Below are 13,564 nucleotides of genomic sequence, written 5' to 3' on the forward strand. Positions count from 1 at the left end.
GATCTCGGGGTTGATTTGATCTGCAACGGTGCGGGCTTGCCCGACCCAGACGTTTTATTTCCTCAAGGTCGTTGAAGGTACGGTTACTGGAGCGGATATGCGAAACAACAAAGCCCTATGTAGCCACCCACCGAGCGGGCACAGCCGTGAAACGTAAAATTCTGGCGCCCCATCCGAGAGAGGGTTTTCCGTTGAGATCCGCGAAGCCGTGGTTCGGATGATCTGCGTCCTTCTACCAGCTTGTGCCCCCGATCCAGCCACCCTGGGACTAGAAAGCTTCCGATTGATACAGCGTTGAAATTTGTCAGTTGGTTGCCAAGTGTAGATCAAGGAGAAATAATAGAGTTAGAGTTAGAGACCCCTTTTTCTCTCCGGTTCAGGCAGTACCCATGTTGGATGTCGACATGTCAATGGACAAAGGGTCGAGCGATCAAGGCTTAGCTCTAAGAGCAGCATGCCGATTCACAAATTAAGGAATACTGCTCCCGTTAGTACGCATATTTGAAGCCATGATGAAAGGAGTTAGTGGTTCCCAAGGATATGGGAACAAAATCCCTATTAAAGCAGCTTCTCACTGGGATGGGTCTCGAGAGAAGACTGTTGATGAGTAGCTTTGTGGCCAACTCACCCAGGCATCCTTTCCATATCTGCCTCTTTTATATACCTTTCCCTTTTTCTGTATGCCTTTCTCTTGTCAAGTGAGACACTCTAAGACAGAGTAGTCAACCGGGTTCCGGAAGAGAACGGCTGGTTCTCGAAACATCTCTTTTGATACGGTGAGCAGCTGAAACATGCCACCTGCTGCATGTCACTATCTTGCCAGATCAAGGACGAAACGGCTGACCCAACCAATATCCAGAGTTCAGAGGGCCCTCGTTTCCGACCTCACTTCGCTGTTGAGTTACCCTCTTAGTTCCTCGTGGCAAAGTAGATTACCGGCCTGCATAAGCTAATCAACGCACGATATGCGCAGGCCATCCAACTGTGAGGGAAGGAATAACGTCTTGGATCTCGTGGTAAGTCAGCAGCTGCATTCGAGGCGGCCCCCTCCAGATATTGCAGAGCTGACCGGGACCCTTAGCCCTGCAGGTGTCCTGATAACTCCAGTTAGGTGCATAGTCTAGCATCAAGATCTGATGCATACCCTTCATTCAACCTCTATATCGGCGTCAGGCAATAAAAGCGGTGTGGTTGAGAGCAGAAGCCACTGGCTTCACTTTAAAGCAGTGCTGCACGTCTTTGTCGGGCCAGATAATCCGAGGGAGGACTTGGCCATCGAGAGCAACCTTCCTCTCCCTACTTCCCATCCAGGTCTTTTTCCCCTCAACACCGTCGAGAAGGTTCTTCATACCATTTCCTTTGACCAGCAACCGCAGAACACAACCAAGTGTGAGCAGTATCAAATGGACAGCCAGGTGGAGCACAATGAACAGTACTCAAGCACGCCGAACGGGATATCAAACGGCGATTTTCTGAGACGAGGAATCCAAGGTGGCGGAGAACAGTATAACTATTGGCACGTGGACTTCCCCATACTTGAGTCAGGGGAGAGCTGTCCACCCAACATAACTCGGATTCGATCAGCATCGCAAAGCCCACACGACTTAATCCCTCAGGAGACCAATCATTCCAGTCCCGATAGCCAGTTTCCAGTCGAAGACACTCATTCCCGTAGTGGCAGTGGCCATACGTTTGAGCTGCTCCACCCGGTCCCGAAACCAAGTCCATACATGGTGACGAGCTACTTCGCATCTGAAGAAGTACCAGCGACAACGCCGGTGTTCAGCACAGCCGGAAGTCCACACGAGGATCGCATGTCCCAAGGCGACAATCATCTAATGCGAGGGTCGGACTGGACGAGTAACGACTTGGCATACCTGTGTCTGCTCCAAGACAGAAATTCCCAAAGCAGTGTCAGTGCGCTAACGGTGACGGAAGCCTATCCATCGAAAATAGCTGAGGGCACGTATTCCAACAGTTTGGCGTCCTCCTGGTCCTCTCTCAGAGCACAAGGGCCCTGGGAGGTGCAAAGACAAAGCAGTAAGAATGAAGAGGACGTTGGGCGGAATGTCGCACGTGTCCACGCAAATGTCAATCAGCAACATAGGCATTTTGATCAGCCTCCAGCCGCAATTGAGGATGCTCGTGGCCTTCCATGGATAGAAACTGCTCCCCAAGGTTATATCCAGCCCTCATCACTCTTAGACCCCTACAGACCAATCTGTCCCGGCTCGCGATACCCGAATGATAGCTCCAACATACATCCGGAAAACGACCAACTGGATTGTCTCGACGATAATCTTGCATACCTGAATGGCCCTAGGCCAGATGGAACGGTAAATTCGCTTTTCGAAAGCAACGGGTATTCACCATATCAGCCAAGTAATGCCAGCCGAATAGGTCCCTGGACCACAGATGCCAGGAACGCATTGCTAATAGAGTACAAGCGGCGCGGCCTGTCGTACAAAGACATCAAAAGGATCGGGGGATTCAAAGAAGCAGAGTCGACGCTTCGCGGAAGATTCCGGGCTTTAACCAAATCCAAAGAGCAGCGTGTCCGAAAACCCCAATGGCAGGAGAAAGATGTGAGTGTCAGGCAATGAGTTTGGCAATCTGGGATATCGTTGACACTATGCAGATCAGGCTTCTATGCGAAGCTGTTAACGCATGTTCGGAACCTAACAAGCACAGTCTCTGCGGTTCTACTTGCCGTTCGAAGCGTCCGGTCCCCGCGCCGAAGGTGCCTTGGAAGAGGGTTGCCCAGTACATCTGGACTCACGGAGGCTCGTATCATTTCGGGAATGCCACCTGTAAGAAGAAGTGGTGTGAGGTTCAAGGCAAAAGGTGATCGCACTCCTCTTCTCTCAGAAAATATCAACATGTCACCACGAAGCTGTAAATAATCAAGAAGAATACGGGTTAGTAATAGTCCATTAATCAATCAATGTGCCGTTCCCCCTAGGGATCAAACCTAGAATCTTCGGAATGGTCTTCTCGTCAGGTCATTAGGCCCCCCTCAGTGGTCTGCGAAGACTGGAACTACGATCAATATAGAACAGAAATCGTTTTCAATGCCAGCCACGCGAGGATAGTCTGAAGAAGATGAAAGGCTGCTCCACGTGACTGTGAGCAACTATGTACATTCGGAAGGCGCTCGCCGTTCCATGCTGCATGTAATACTTTGTATCATTATCCACCACGGTCAACACGGTGGATAACCTCCGTGTTCTTTCAACCCCACTTCTATGGCCCTGGATCGAATAAGGGCCCATCGCGACACCCCGCTGTCATCCCATTCCTCGCAATAGAGATGTCAAGCGCAAGACGACACCGGTCGACCGGGTTCTCACTATCTCCTTAAAACATTTGCGTGGTATATATCCCGTGAGAACACCCCGCGAGACTGAGCGGCAGAAGCGAGGGCCTTCTAATCTGTAAGTCTTTCTATAATAGAGAAACTTCCCTGAGGTCTGGATGAGGGTAACCGATACCGGCGAGGACTTTCGTCAGTGAATCTGGACTCCGGCGCAACTCATCCCACTCCGCTTCGGCCTTCACCATAAGTGTACCAGCGAGAACAGTTCCGTTGAGCTCGACTACCCCGGCTTCGGCAACATCTTCACGTGTTGCATCATCGACTGAGATGATAGCGTTCGTGCTTTTCCTAGGGCATATCATCATCGTCGATTCGGTCATCGCGAGATTGTAACTTAACACAGCTGGCCCAGCCGTTGATTGCGCTTCACCTCGCGGAACCCCGGCAGCCACCGCAGCAGCCTTGTATAGCGTCAAATACGTCCGATGGAGACTCTCCGCCGACGGATCAGGAGACAAAGGGAGGGCAAAGTTCGCGAGTGGAATCTCGGTTACCCGTCGAAACTCAGAGTCAGACGCCATGGGTCGTGATGAAGCTGCATCAATCAAAGGCCACCAAATGCCAGACTCGTCATCCTGCGATATCGCTTCGATGGGAAGGAACTGCAAGTGCCTATGTGGCTGGCTCGCACCACTTTCCTCGCCAGAGTTGAAGAAGGCAAACAGCCTTCGGGGGCCCTTGCCCTCTGGGTTGTTTTCACCCTTCCATGCCCTGACACAAGCATAGGCCGCCGCCAAATCTTCCTTCGCGAGTATATCGGTTTGTTCTTGCCAAGCTTTCGTAGCGAGGATGAAGTGATTAGGGATGACTGGGAACTTGTTTAAGACGAGGAAATGCGTAGGGTTATCCCTCGGAATGTGTGCGATGAGGAGGTCGGGGGATGGGTTTTCAAAGGGGTCGAATCTCTTCCCCGTCCGGGGTTCGTCCGGTTTGGGTTTGCCAGTCGGCTTGTTCGCTAGGGCAGGGCAGTAGCGAAGTTGATACTAATTATAAAAGCCCGCAATTAGTGAATGGACTTCGCATTAGGGAATGGAAAGAGGCCGTGCAACGTCTGGGTCCCTGGACTTACGGGGATGCCACCAGTGTGAATTATGGCAAGATGCGTCTGGGAAAAGATCAAATGACCGGCGTCTTTCGCAGCACTAAAACGTTTCGCTACCAGAGCTGGAAGATTCTCCGTGAGACCAAGCTGCATCATGTAAGTCCATTCGAAGTGTTGTCGCCGGTAGTTGGAGAAGCCAGAGCAAGTTCGACTCTTTTTCGGAGATGCGGGATGCGGGGCATGCGGGCCAATCTGAGGCACGACAAGACAGACATTGACCAACGCGGAGCTGATCATTTGTTTTGCGGAAGGATCGAGAATAAATAACAGCCTTGAAGATGATTTAGCCTCGTAGCGCTGTCTGTTTTCCCATCCGGCTGGCGGTGGTTGAGTTTTGCGATTCTCGTGGATCCCATCCACTTGGTCTGGACTCGATATATACATACAACCTGAAATCCCGCCTGCAAGGTCGTTTTAGACCGGGACTCAGCACCAGCAATGGACGATTCGAAACTCTGAATCGCGGACTTGAATTCCACACACGCAGAGACCTTTGGGATATCTCTCTACCCGTTCGCGGCTGACCAATCCGTTGTCTTCTCTAGCGTCGAACGACCTTCTCAAACCTCAGTTGAATGGCATCAGTGGAGGAGTATACGGTACCGTGACTTTCAGGCCCAGGCTACTATTCTTCAAGTCACTATCGCGTCTGGGACGCTGCCTCCTACTTATCCACTCCCTGTCAAAAGGAAATCATCGCCGTAACCGCAGCGTGGTGGGCAGTCGCCCGGTGGGTCAAGCTGGTGGAGGTTGCTGGATGGAGTTCGGGTCTCCGTTTGAGATGATACAGAGCCGTTCTTTGTGGGCAGCGCTCTTGCTTGGGACAGGACAAGGATATCATGAATTGATTGATGAGGCTAAGTACGAGGCACATGTTAACTTGGGATAACTGGATGTGAGGAATAACAAGTAGGAGATTGTAGCGCCAGCAAATGTGCGGATGGACCATTTGTTCATCTACTCCCTCTCACATTCCACAGGCCACAAGCTACATCCTCTCCCAGACTGTACTCCTTGCACGTATATTTGCAAGACGTCTCTTGGCATATTCGGAGATGCTGGCAGCCTATACTTCCACCGGAGATGTACGGGACCGCAGCTGACGTGCAACGTGCTTGACTTGAATGTACTGACTGATTCGCCCTATATCGCATTTTCCTTGGTCTTTCGCTTTATGGCCATTCGACTGATAGAGGCGGCGATGAAATACCTATGCTATTGCACTGATCAGTACTGAGTGACTTTTCAATCCTTTCAAAGAGACAAGACTTAGCTACTTAGGCCTGCTGTGTAGGTATGAACTGAGATTCTGAGTCTGAGACTGGCTTGACGGTTGAACTCAACTTGAACATGGCTGGAAACTCGATTCCCAATTTGAGAGCAAAGCACGCACAGGACCGGTACGCTTTTCCTCAGCTTCTTCCGCCACATCCTCAACAGCCTTGGAAATGAATACACGTTTACCCTGAGGAACAACACAGGAAACAAGGCAACCTGTGGAGGTCCAACCTTCTCGACGGAGAAGCCCCAAGCCGATCATCAAGGCTGAAGACATCTTCCAGCTAGGCCTCTCGTCCACTCAATGTCCCGCAACGCAGCACGCCTAATGAAACTCAAATAATCCTCATTTCGAACGCGCAAATTCTCACTGAAAAAGGCGCTCAACTGGACCGGATATCAGGTCGACTGAGGTCCTCGGAAGCCGGTGGGTAAATGCGACAACTGGCGAGCCTAAACACGGCCTAGAGAATCGGCACGGTTTGGCATCTCTACCTTAAGATCCCTGGAACTTGAAGCAATTGGATGAAGCTTCTAATGAGGCTATCTCACGCTGGACTAATGAGAATACGGAGACAGTCCTTGACCTCTTAGCGAGGTTCTTTATCCCTGCCTTTGACTCTCCTTAGTATCAGGACCAAGAGGGAGGATTGGATGCTGTTGACTTGGCTCTGTGAACGTTGGAGGCCGGTAGCGCTTCAGCAGGGCACCCCAACAGGGCGTTATCCGCGTCCAATCTTCATCTCGAAACCTGAAACGGATCTCTCCCGTCTGTCGGGGCTTGTGCTTGACACTAACGAGGGGAGTCTGGAGACTTTCATGTTGAGGACATGGTGGATCCTGTCAGACTCAGCCCTGTCACAAACTTCTGCAATTAACGCATTCAAGTTTGCCGGGGACGCCGACGGCTAGTCTGGGAAAGGGGTTAGTGTATTGGATTGAAGAACTGATCCCAGCGGTCCAGTTGTCAAGAGGTGCCGGGGGTGAAATGATTTGCTTGAGTATTCTCACATCGTCCTTTTCATTCTTACGCCGGCCCACACTAATGGAATGTCTCATGATAAAAGCACGGCTGTTTTTCTTTTTCAGCGTTGGTCGGTGCCCTGGCGGCCGTCAAGCGTCATCCTCTCCCGCCGAGGCACATCCGATGGGAGTCAGCACTTTCCGTCGGAACGTGGTGTGTCCGTCAGCGGATTCACTGGCTCGCGAGTGAGCCAAAGGAAACGAGAAGATCAAAAAGGAAGAGCAAGTGACAAGGTCCGCCATCAATTCCGAAGAGCAGGACTACGAAAAGGGGGGAGGAATCGATCCTTGTCATGAAAATTAATAATGACTGTGGCTTAGACTCGCGGACGCATGAAAGAGGGGAACGTTCCAAACATCTGGCGGATTGCGGGACATTTTCAGCCCTACGAGACCAGCCTCGCTTCACCCTCAGGAGACTGAGTCTCAAGCTCCCTGGTTGGCCCCCAATTGGAGACCACCATGGTTTAAAAGTTTCCTTGTCTCGTGCGGGGATTTGCTGCGGAATCCGTCGGTCAGTAGCCCACTCCCAAATAGCTCTTTGGGTAATGATGTGGGAGTTGGAGGAAAGCAGAACTTCTCCTTCAGAGTGTATGGCTGTCACGAATTCGGCTCAGCCTTATGACATCTGGGGAAGAAAGCAAAGCCGCCTGGGCAGAGGTCAGGAAGGGTAGGGCCCAGCGAACCTGCCTTCCCCATCGCCTCCTATCGCAGCTCCACGGTTTCCGGGCCAAGTTCTTGGGATTTTGGAATCTGTTCAAACTTCACGGATTCATGGAGTGCCCACAATTATGACAAGGGCACGGCGTGAGCAGTTGGACATGGAGTTGGACACTGACATATTGAGCAACCCTGCCTTCTCGGACGACACGAGGCCAAGCTTGGCCAGCTGGCCAATAGCAAGGAATAATCGCTCATTGGGACCCCAGACAATCGGGAAGGATGCATCCATGCTGCAACATGAGAAAAATGGGTTGCCTGACTGGGGCCCATGACCCTGACCGAGCCATTGTATGGGGACAGCCGTGGGATACGCACATGGGCACGGTGAGTGGAATTATTCTCTCCTGGAGCCATTCTTGTAGTTTCGAAGATGAGTGACCGATATGAATGCACACTTCTTTTTCTAGTTTGGGGATGATCTGCCTCGGTGATCAAGGGAGGAGCCTTTGAGAAACCGTGTGCCACGTTCAATGATCAAGAAGAAAAAATTGGGGACAGCTCTTTTTCTTTTCCTTTTTTCGCCGTCTTCGTCTCTTGATCGCTCCGATGGTCTCGCCTCCTGAAACCTCTGGAGCATTCTCTCGTCGCCCGTGCGCCTGCAGGCTATGATTGCCCTCGAGTGTGTCGGGATCCGGCGAGTCGAAAAAGAGGGTTATGGTTCTTCTCAGGACTGGCATCTCACATTATTCCCGGCTCAATAAACATTGAATTAAATCATTCGCAGAACCAGAGCCGCGGGATAATCTTCAGATCCTGAGGGAAGACCGAATTCCCAACGCAATCTGCGCGCCACTTTGCCTGTGCATGGCGTGATCCAGACCGTTCAGAAACAAGCCTCACAGCAAGGATAATGATCCTGCTGCTATCCTTGGGAAATCCTCAATTCTTTGGGAGAAGAACGCGCGCGAATTTGCGTCCAGGACTTCGCGCAGGATGGCGGCCACTCATGTCACACTTGGATCCAGACGTTGCAAGAGAGCCGCTTGGCGGGAGACTTGCGCTCAGAGCGCCTGAACCAATTCGCCTGCTGGAGATCTGCGCACAAAACAGCCCAGAAGCGACACCTGGCAGCCATCACTATTTTGTTTCAATTGGTTAGAATCCTCTCAGGCTTGCGGGAAGCGGTCCGTCATGCTTCTCCACCGCTTGATGGGGTTGAGCCTGTAGGGGCATGGAACACCGAGGTTGGCCTGACTTTTCCTCCAAGGAGATGGCCCGCGCTTGCAGTGGCTGAGCAGGAAGCTGGTTATCAACGGTGCGGTCCTTGAGAGCTTGGACCTCGAGTTGGGGCTCATATCGCTGGAGAGATGGGCTGAGTTGAACTGTCTCGTGGATATCCTGCGACCAAGGCACTCAGCTGGGCCAACAAATGATGCATCAACCGGGTTGGAGTGAACACTGAGAAAGGAGCGACTCTGTGGGGCACAAAGCTGGACCCGAAAGAATGGATGGGAGTGGCTCCAGGGCTCTGGAAAATGGAGCCGTGAGAGAGGGTCGTGGGCACGTGACAACACCACGCTGTGCTTCCCAAACTCAGCGACTTGTTGCGGAGTGCCATGAGCCGAGAAGCAGCTGCCAGATCGTTGCGATCCTGGTAAAAATTCAATCGCACTGGTGTGCACGCGGCAGACGACCGGCTCTCGAAACTCCAAAGCTTGGAGCATGCAGGATGATGATCGGGAGCTGCCAGAAGCTCAATCATCGCGCCAAACAGTCTGCCACGGTAAGGAAAAAACGGCGCGATCTCATCGATGATTGGGATCGCCGACTAGTGAAATCGAATGACTCGTGCCTCAAATTTGCGATCGCAAAGAAAGCTATTTTCGGAGATTGATACGGAGGACCTTCGAAACTTTACGGAGACAAATGAAAACGAAATCTGCTTTGGCGGTCCGCAGTGAGAGAGATCGACCGCCGGCAGCCTGAAAGAAAGAACATCGATGAGCGGCCAATATCGCACCGCAATCATCAATCAAGATCACAACCTCTCAGGAGCCGGCGCTATTTGACCAAGCGTCCCACCAAGTTTCTCGTGCATCAACTCTTGATTTTCGAGTGAGGAGAGCACAGAACCTCATTGGCGGAGGGAAGGCCAAGCTCCAAGGAAGCTCCAAATGCCCATCGATGACGGGGAAAGCGTGAACGACGGAAGCATATGGCAATGATGATTCCTCAAAATTCAATACAGGTTGCCACACCGGACCGTCTCGGGGGTTACCAGATTTCGGGTCCGCCCGGTGCCCCTGATTTCCTCAATTTGCGCGGGGGGTGCGAGTTCTCTTCCTCATTTGGACATAGTTCTGAACTTTCTCACCATGTGGCTGCGGCAAAAAAGAGCCGAGAATATCCGCGAGATTGGGGCTCGTTTGGGAGTGACTGAAAATGCACATCCTGGGCAAACTCCCGCGTCTTCCCACATCTCATCTTTCGAAAGGCCGGGGGGACCCCACAAGTCCGCGAGACGAGCGAGAAGAGCTGCAAGATTCCGAGGCCGAGATTCTCACACGGCATTGAGGAGTCTGCGAGAAAGATTCTCGAGTTCGGGCCTCCGATTTGACTTCTCCGATGAGGAAACCGGGTTCTCGGACGAAAATGTGCATCGCGACCACGAGGAGGGCGAGCAGTGCGAGACAGCCTCCCTGCTTCGCGGGGAGATTCCGCCCCATGTCTGGGACCTTGTGGTATTGCCTGTTGCAGATTTGGTGGTCCCCCAGAATTCGTGTCCTTCTCATCTCTCTTGGTCAAGTTGGGGTCCCTCGCCGAACCGGGCCATCACGGATTTAAGCTTCGTTGGCCGTGAGCCGTATATCCGTTCAAGATCCAACCTTGGAAGCTGTCATTGGTCACCCTGTCAGGAAATCGAAGGCTGATCCGGCTCTTCTCTGGAGCCCAAGGAGACGACGCTAATACACAAGCGGTGATGGGTTCGAGCCTCTTTGGCCTGCCGTCTTGGCAGCCTTGGAGCCTCGAAGTGATTGACCCCTTTTCCGCTGTGACGAGGGCGGGAAGGATGCGAAACGTGGAGAGCTCTTGATAGCCAGCTGGATGACCAATCCATCCGAACTGCAAAGCGCCCATCGAAAATGCAAAGTGATCATCCCCAAGACTCGAGAGTCGTGCAATTATTAATCTCTGATCCCATTACTAAGGTTTAGAAATGATTACCAAGTCTCACTTGATTCTCTTGATTTTGTCCAGGAAAGGCTGCCGCCGTGATTACCAGAAACTTGCACGTTGCTCGCCAGTTTCAGGCGATGATCTGTGGCTTGGAGGAGCGCTACGAGCCGTTCCAAGAAATAAGGCTGGGGTCAGTGTCCCGACCTGGGATTCCTCAGTGACGAAAAAGGCAACGCAGCGTCTAAAATACGGCTATCCCTGAAGCCGTGAGATGATACCTGGGAAGATGCATCAATCATATCGAGGTGTATTTGCTTGACACATGACTCATCTCGTGAAGGGGGGTGAGGCCGTTCGTCTCTTGTGCAACCCAACCCACGAGGGAGGGTAAGCATGCACCCACCACCCAACATCTTCAAGTCTCGCACCAACAATCTCGCTCCTGGGTTCAGTGATTGGACAAGCAAGCCCTATCCATGTCTTGCCACGAGCACGCAAGGAACGAGGCTTGGAAGTCGAAACCCTGAATTTCATCAGGCCAGTCCAAGCTCGTCCACGTCCATTCTCGACATACCTGGATTCTCACAACTCAATGGAGGGTTCGATTCTCCGGATTTGGCACGTCGGTCTCAGGATTGGGGGCCAAACCACGAAATTTCCTGGTACGACTCCCCTCCGTCTTTCTTTGCCTGCGCCGCTGGTGATTTGTCTGGAGACAAGGCTCCGGCATGATTCTAAACTCGAAGTTGGGGGCCATGGAAATTGCGCAGCACGGCTCATGGACCCTGGAGAGAAGACTTTGAACTTGACTCTGGAGAAGCTAGATTAAGATTGATACTATTGCGGGGCTTGAAACACGCCGCTCAACGGCCCTTGAGAATCCTGAATCCTGTTCGGGAACAATCCGAACTTAGAGATTTGGAAAATCGACGCAGCCCCAAGTCTGACTCGGTGGGGGTTGAAGTCTCGAAGAGTTCGAGCTCTCAGTGGCTCTGGAGTCTGGAAGGACTTTCCAGCTCCAACTTCAAACAGCCCGGATTTAGAGTCTGAACACTCCTGCTTCAAAACTCGTGGACCGTGTAACATGGCAATGTCTGGTCCAAAGAGAAGTAAGCTGCTGTTGGAAGTCACTTCATCCTCTTCTCCCAAAGTTTCGCCGACAAGGGATCAACGCCGGTCGGTCCTGACTCTGTCAGTCTGAGTCTGAACTCTGCAGCAACTCGAAACCGTGACCTAAATTTAGGCCGACTCCGGCAAATAAGAAGGAGAAAGCAGTCCTTTCAGGCTAAGGACCTTTACATATTTCCCGAGATGGGGTTAGTGGGTTCGTGATGATGGTTGAGCCTTCCTGGGCTGGGGCTGCGGCCGGTTGAATTCTTCAAAGCTCACGCACATGGCCGCAGGGATTCAATGGTCTGCTAGCCAAAACACACAACGAGCGGAAATAATGTGGTTCTGACACGGAGTTTATGATTCGCCAAGCCCTGGAGGAGGGCTGAGCGTGTGTGAGCCACTAGTAAACAAGCGTCCCTGGACGCTGGGTGCCAGTGATCGCATGCTCATGAGACGAGAGCTGCCTTTGAAGCAATCATTCGCTTCTGAATCTTTATTCTCGCTTCGTTATCGACGGTTGCACGGGATGCAGAAGGATTTCAATCTTCAAGTCAAAGGTAGTAGGGTGGACAATCGTGTCTGGATCAATTAAGTTACACAGAGGAGCGGGCGGGCTGGACTATTAGAATCCCCCCAGCAGCCGACTCGCCACGTGCGACAGGAGGAAATTCTGACCGTGTGCTGACGCGTGGTCGGACGAGTCTCTTGGGCATCGAGGCAAAAGAAAGAACTTGAATTTAAGCAAGAGAATGAGGGTGAGCGGAACGTTCGAGGCTGCGACTGATGGTTGCGCGAGTGAAGTTGAGGGTGCTGTTTCGCGCTGGATCTTGACGCGGCGAAGAAACCCCATGGTGCCGAGAGGGATGACGCTGTGGAGCCACGGCCGAGACGCCACCAGTTTTTCATCTTGAAGTCCCCATGAGGCCAGCCTTGACTCCCCATCTGGGCCGAGAAGATCTGCTGGGGGACGAAAACGGATTCCGAGTGCCAAGTAGGTCGAGTCATCGTGCCTCGGGAAAGGATCCGGTCAGAAAGGCCTTTCTTCCACCGCAAGGTCAGAGGGAAGGATTAAGGTTTCGCTCCAGAATCGAGGTGGAAACGTCGGTCAATTCAAGGGGCGCTCGACTTTTGGGAGGGGAAAGGACGGTTCCTGACCGTCTTGGCAGGGAAGATAACGTCGTCCTCTGCCGTTATGACGTTGTTGGGAGCTTGGAAAGGCGCGATGAATCATCGGGCACAATCATGTGCCTGTTGTGCTGTGACTGCGTCCGTATTTCCAGAACCAAAAAGTCGGGGAGCATCAAGGGCACAGCGGTGTAAAAATGGAAAGACTGCGCCTCAGTTGACCCGCTTTGGGATTGGCGTCCCGCAGTTCACCAATGGAAATGCGGTGATGATTGTGGCTTGCCTTGCTATTGGCTCTTGTGATGTGGCTCGGTCGGCAATGTGGCGCTTAATGTCATTTGTGTCAGAATTCTTCACCGACACCATGGAAGTCCTGCTGTGTTCCGGCAAACACCGAGCGTTGTTCGTCAACTGCACCTTGTCGACACTAGGTGTGACCAGGGCGCGCTGCACCCTAAGACTGTTTTGACATCATACTTTTCGACAGCCTGGGGTCAACGTTGCAGATGCAGAAGCGAGGTCAATATTTCCTGACCCCAACACGATGGACGCCCCAAGCTTCCACACTGTTTGGATCGGGCGCAATTGTCGCCAACGCCGTCGCTCACCGTCGCTCAACCCCAAATTCTGCAGTAGGACAGGCCAACTTTGTCCTTTCCCCTGGCTGGCGATTGGAGAGATTCAAGGCCTCTGCCAAACCAAAGCCA

General features: G+C 52.3%; 3 protein-coding genes across 3 annotated transcripts; 2 read left to right on the top strand and 1 right to left on the bottom strand.

Moving 5' to 3' along the window:
- The first annotated feature begins 992 nt into the window (after positions 1–992).
- On the top strand, positions 993–2,990 carry BJX67DRAFT_303673 (uncharacterized protein). Its single transcript, XM_071027020.1, has 3 exons — positions 993–1,016; positions 1,082–2,585; positions 2,639–2,990. The coding sequence occupies exons 2-3, from the start codon at positions 1,137–1,139 to the stop codon at positions 2,846–2,848; spliced, it is 1,659 nt and encodes a 552-aa protein (XP_070889006.1). The 5' UTR covers positions 993–1,016; positions 1,082–1,136; the 3' UTR covers positions 2,849–2,990.
- Positions 2,991–3,444: 454 nt separating this feature from the next.
- Positions 3,445–4,571, bottom strand: BJX67DRAFT_378580 (putative bis(5'-nucleosyl)-tetraphosphatase; the record flags this gene model as incomplete). The annotated part of the gene is made up of 2 exons (XM_071032369.1): positions 3,445–4,359; positions 4,446–4,571. The coding sequence occupies 2 exons, from the start codon at positions 4,569–4,571 to the stop codon at positions 3,445–3,447; spliced, it is 1,041 nt and encodes a 346-aa protein (XP_070889007.1).
- Positions 4,572–12,831: 8,260 nt separating this feature from the next.
- Positions 12,832–13,484, top strand: BJX67DRAFT_303685 (uncharacterized protein). Its single transcript, XM_071027021.1, has one exon. It carries the CDS (start codon positions 12,925–12,927, stop codon positions 13,324–13,326), a length of 402 nt encoding a protein of 133 aa, XP_070889008.1. The 5' UTR covers positions 12,832–12,924; the 3' UTR covers positions 13,327–13,484.
- The last annotated feature ends 80 nt before the right edge of the window (positions 13,485–13,564 follow it).

This window comes from Aspergillus lucknowensis (genome assembly GCF_044049455.1).
Source record: "Aspergillus lucknowensis strain CBS 449.75 chromosome Unknown BJX67scaffold_7, whole genome shotgun sequence".
Taxonomy (NCBI): Eukaryota; Fungi; Ascomycota; class Eurotiomycetes; order Eurotiales; family Aspergillaceae; genus Aspergillus; species Aspergillus lucknowensis.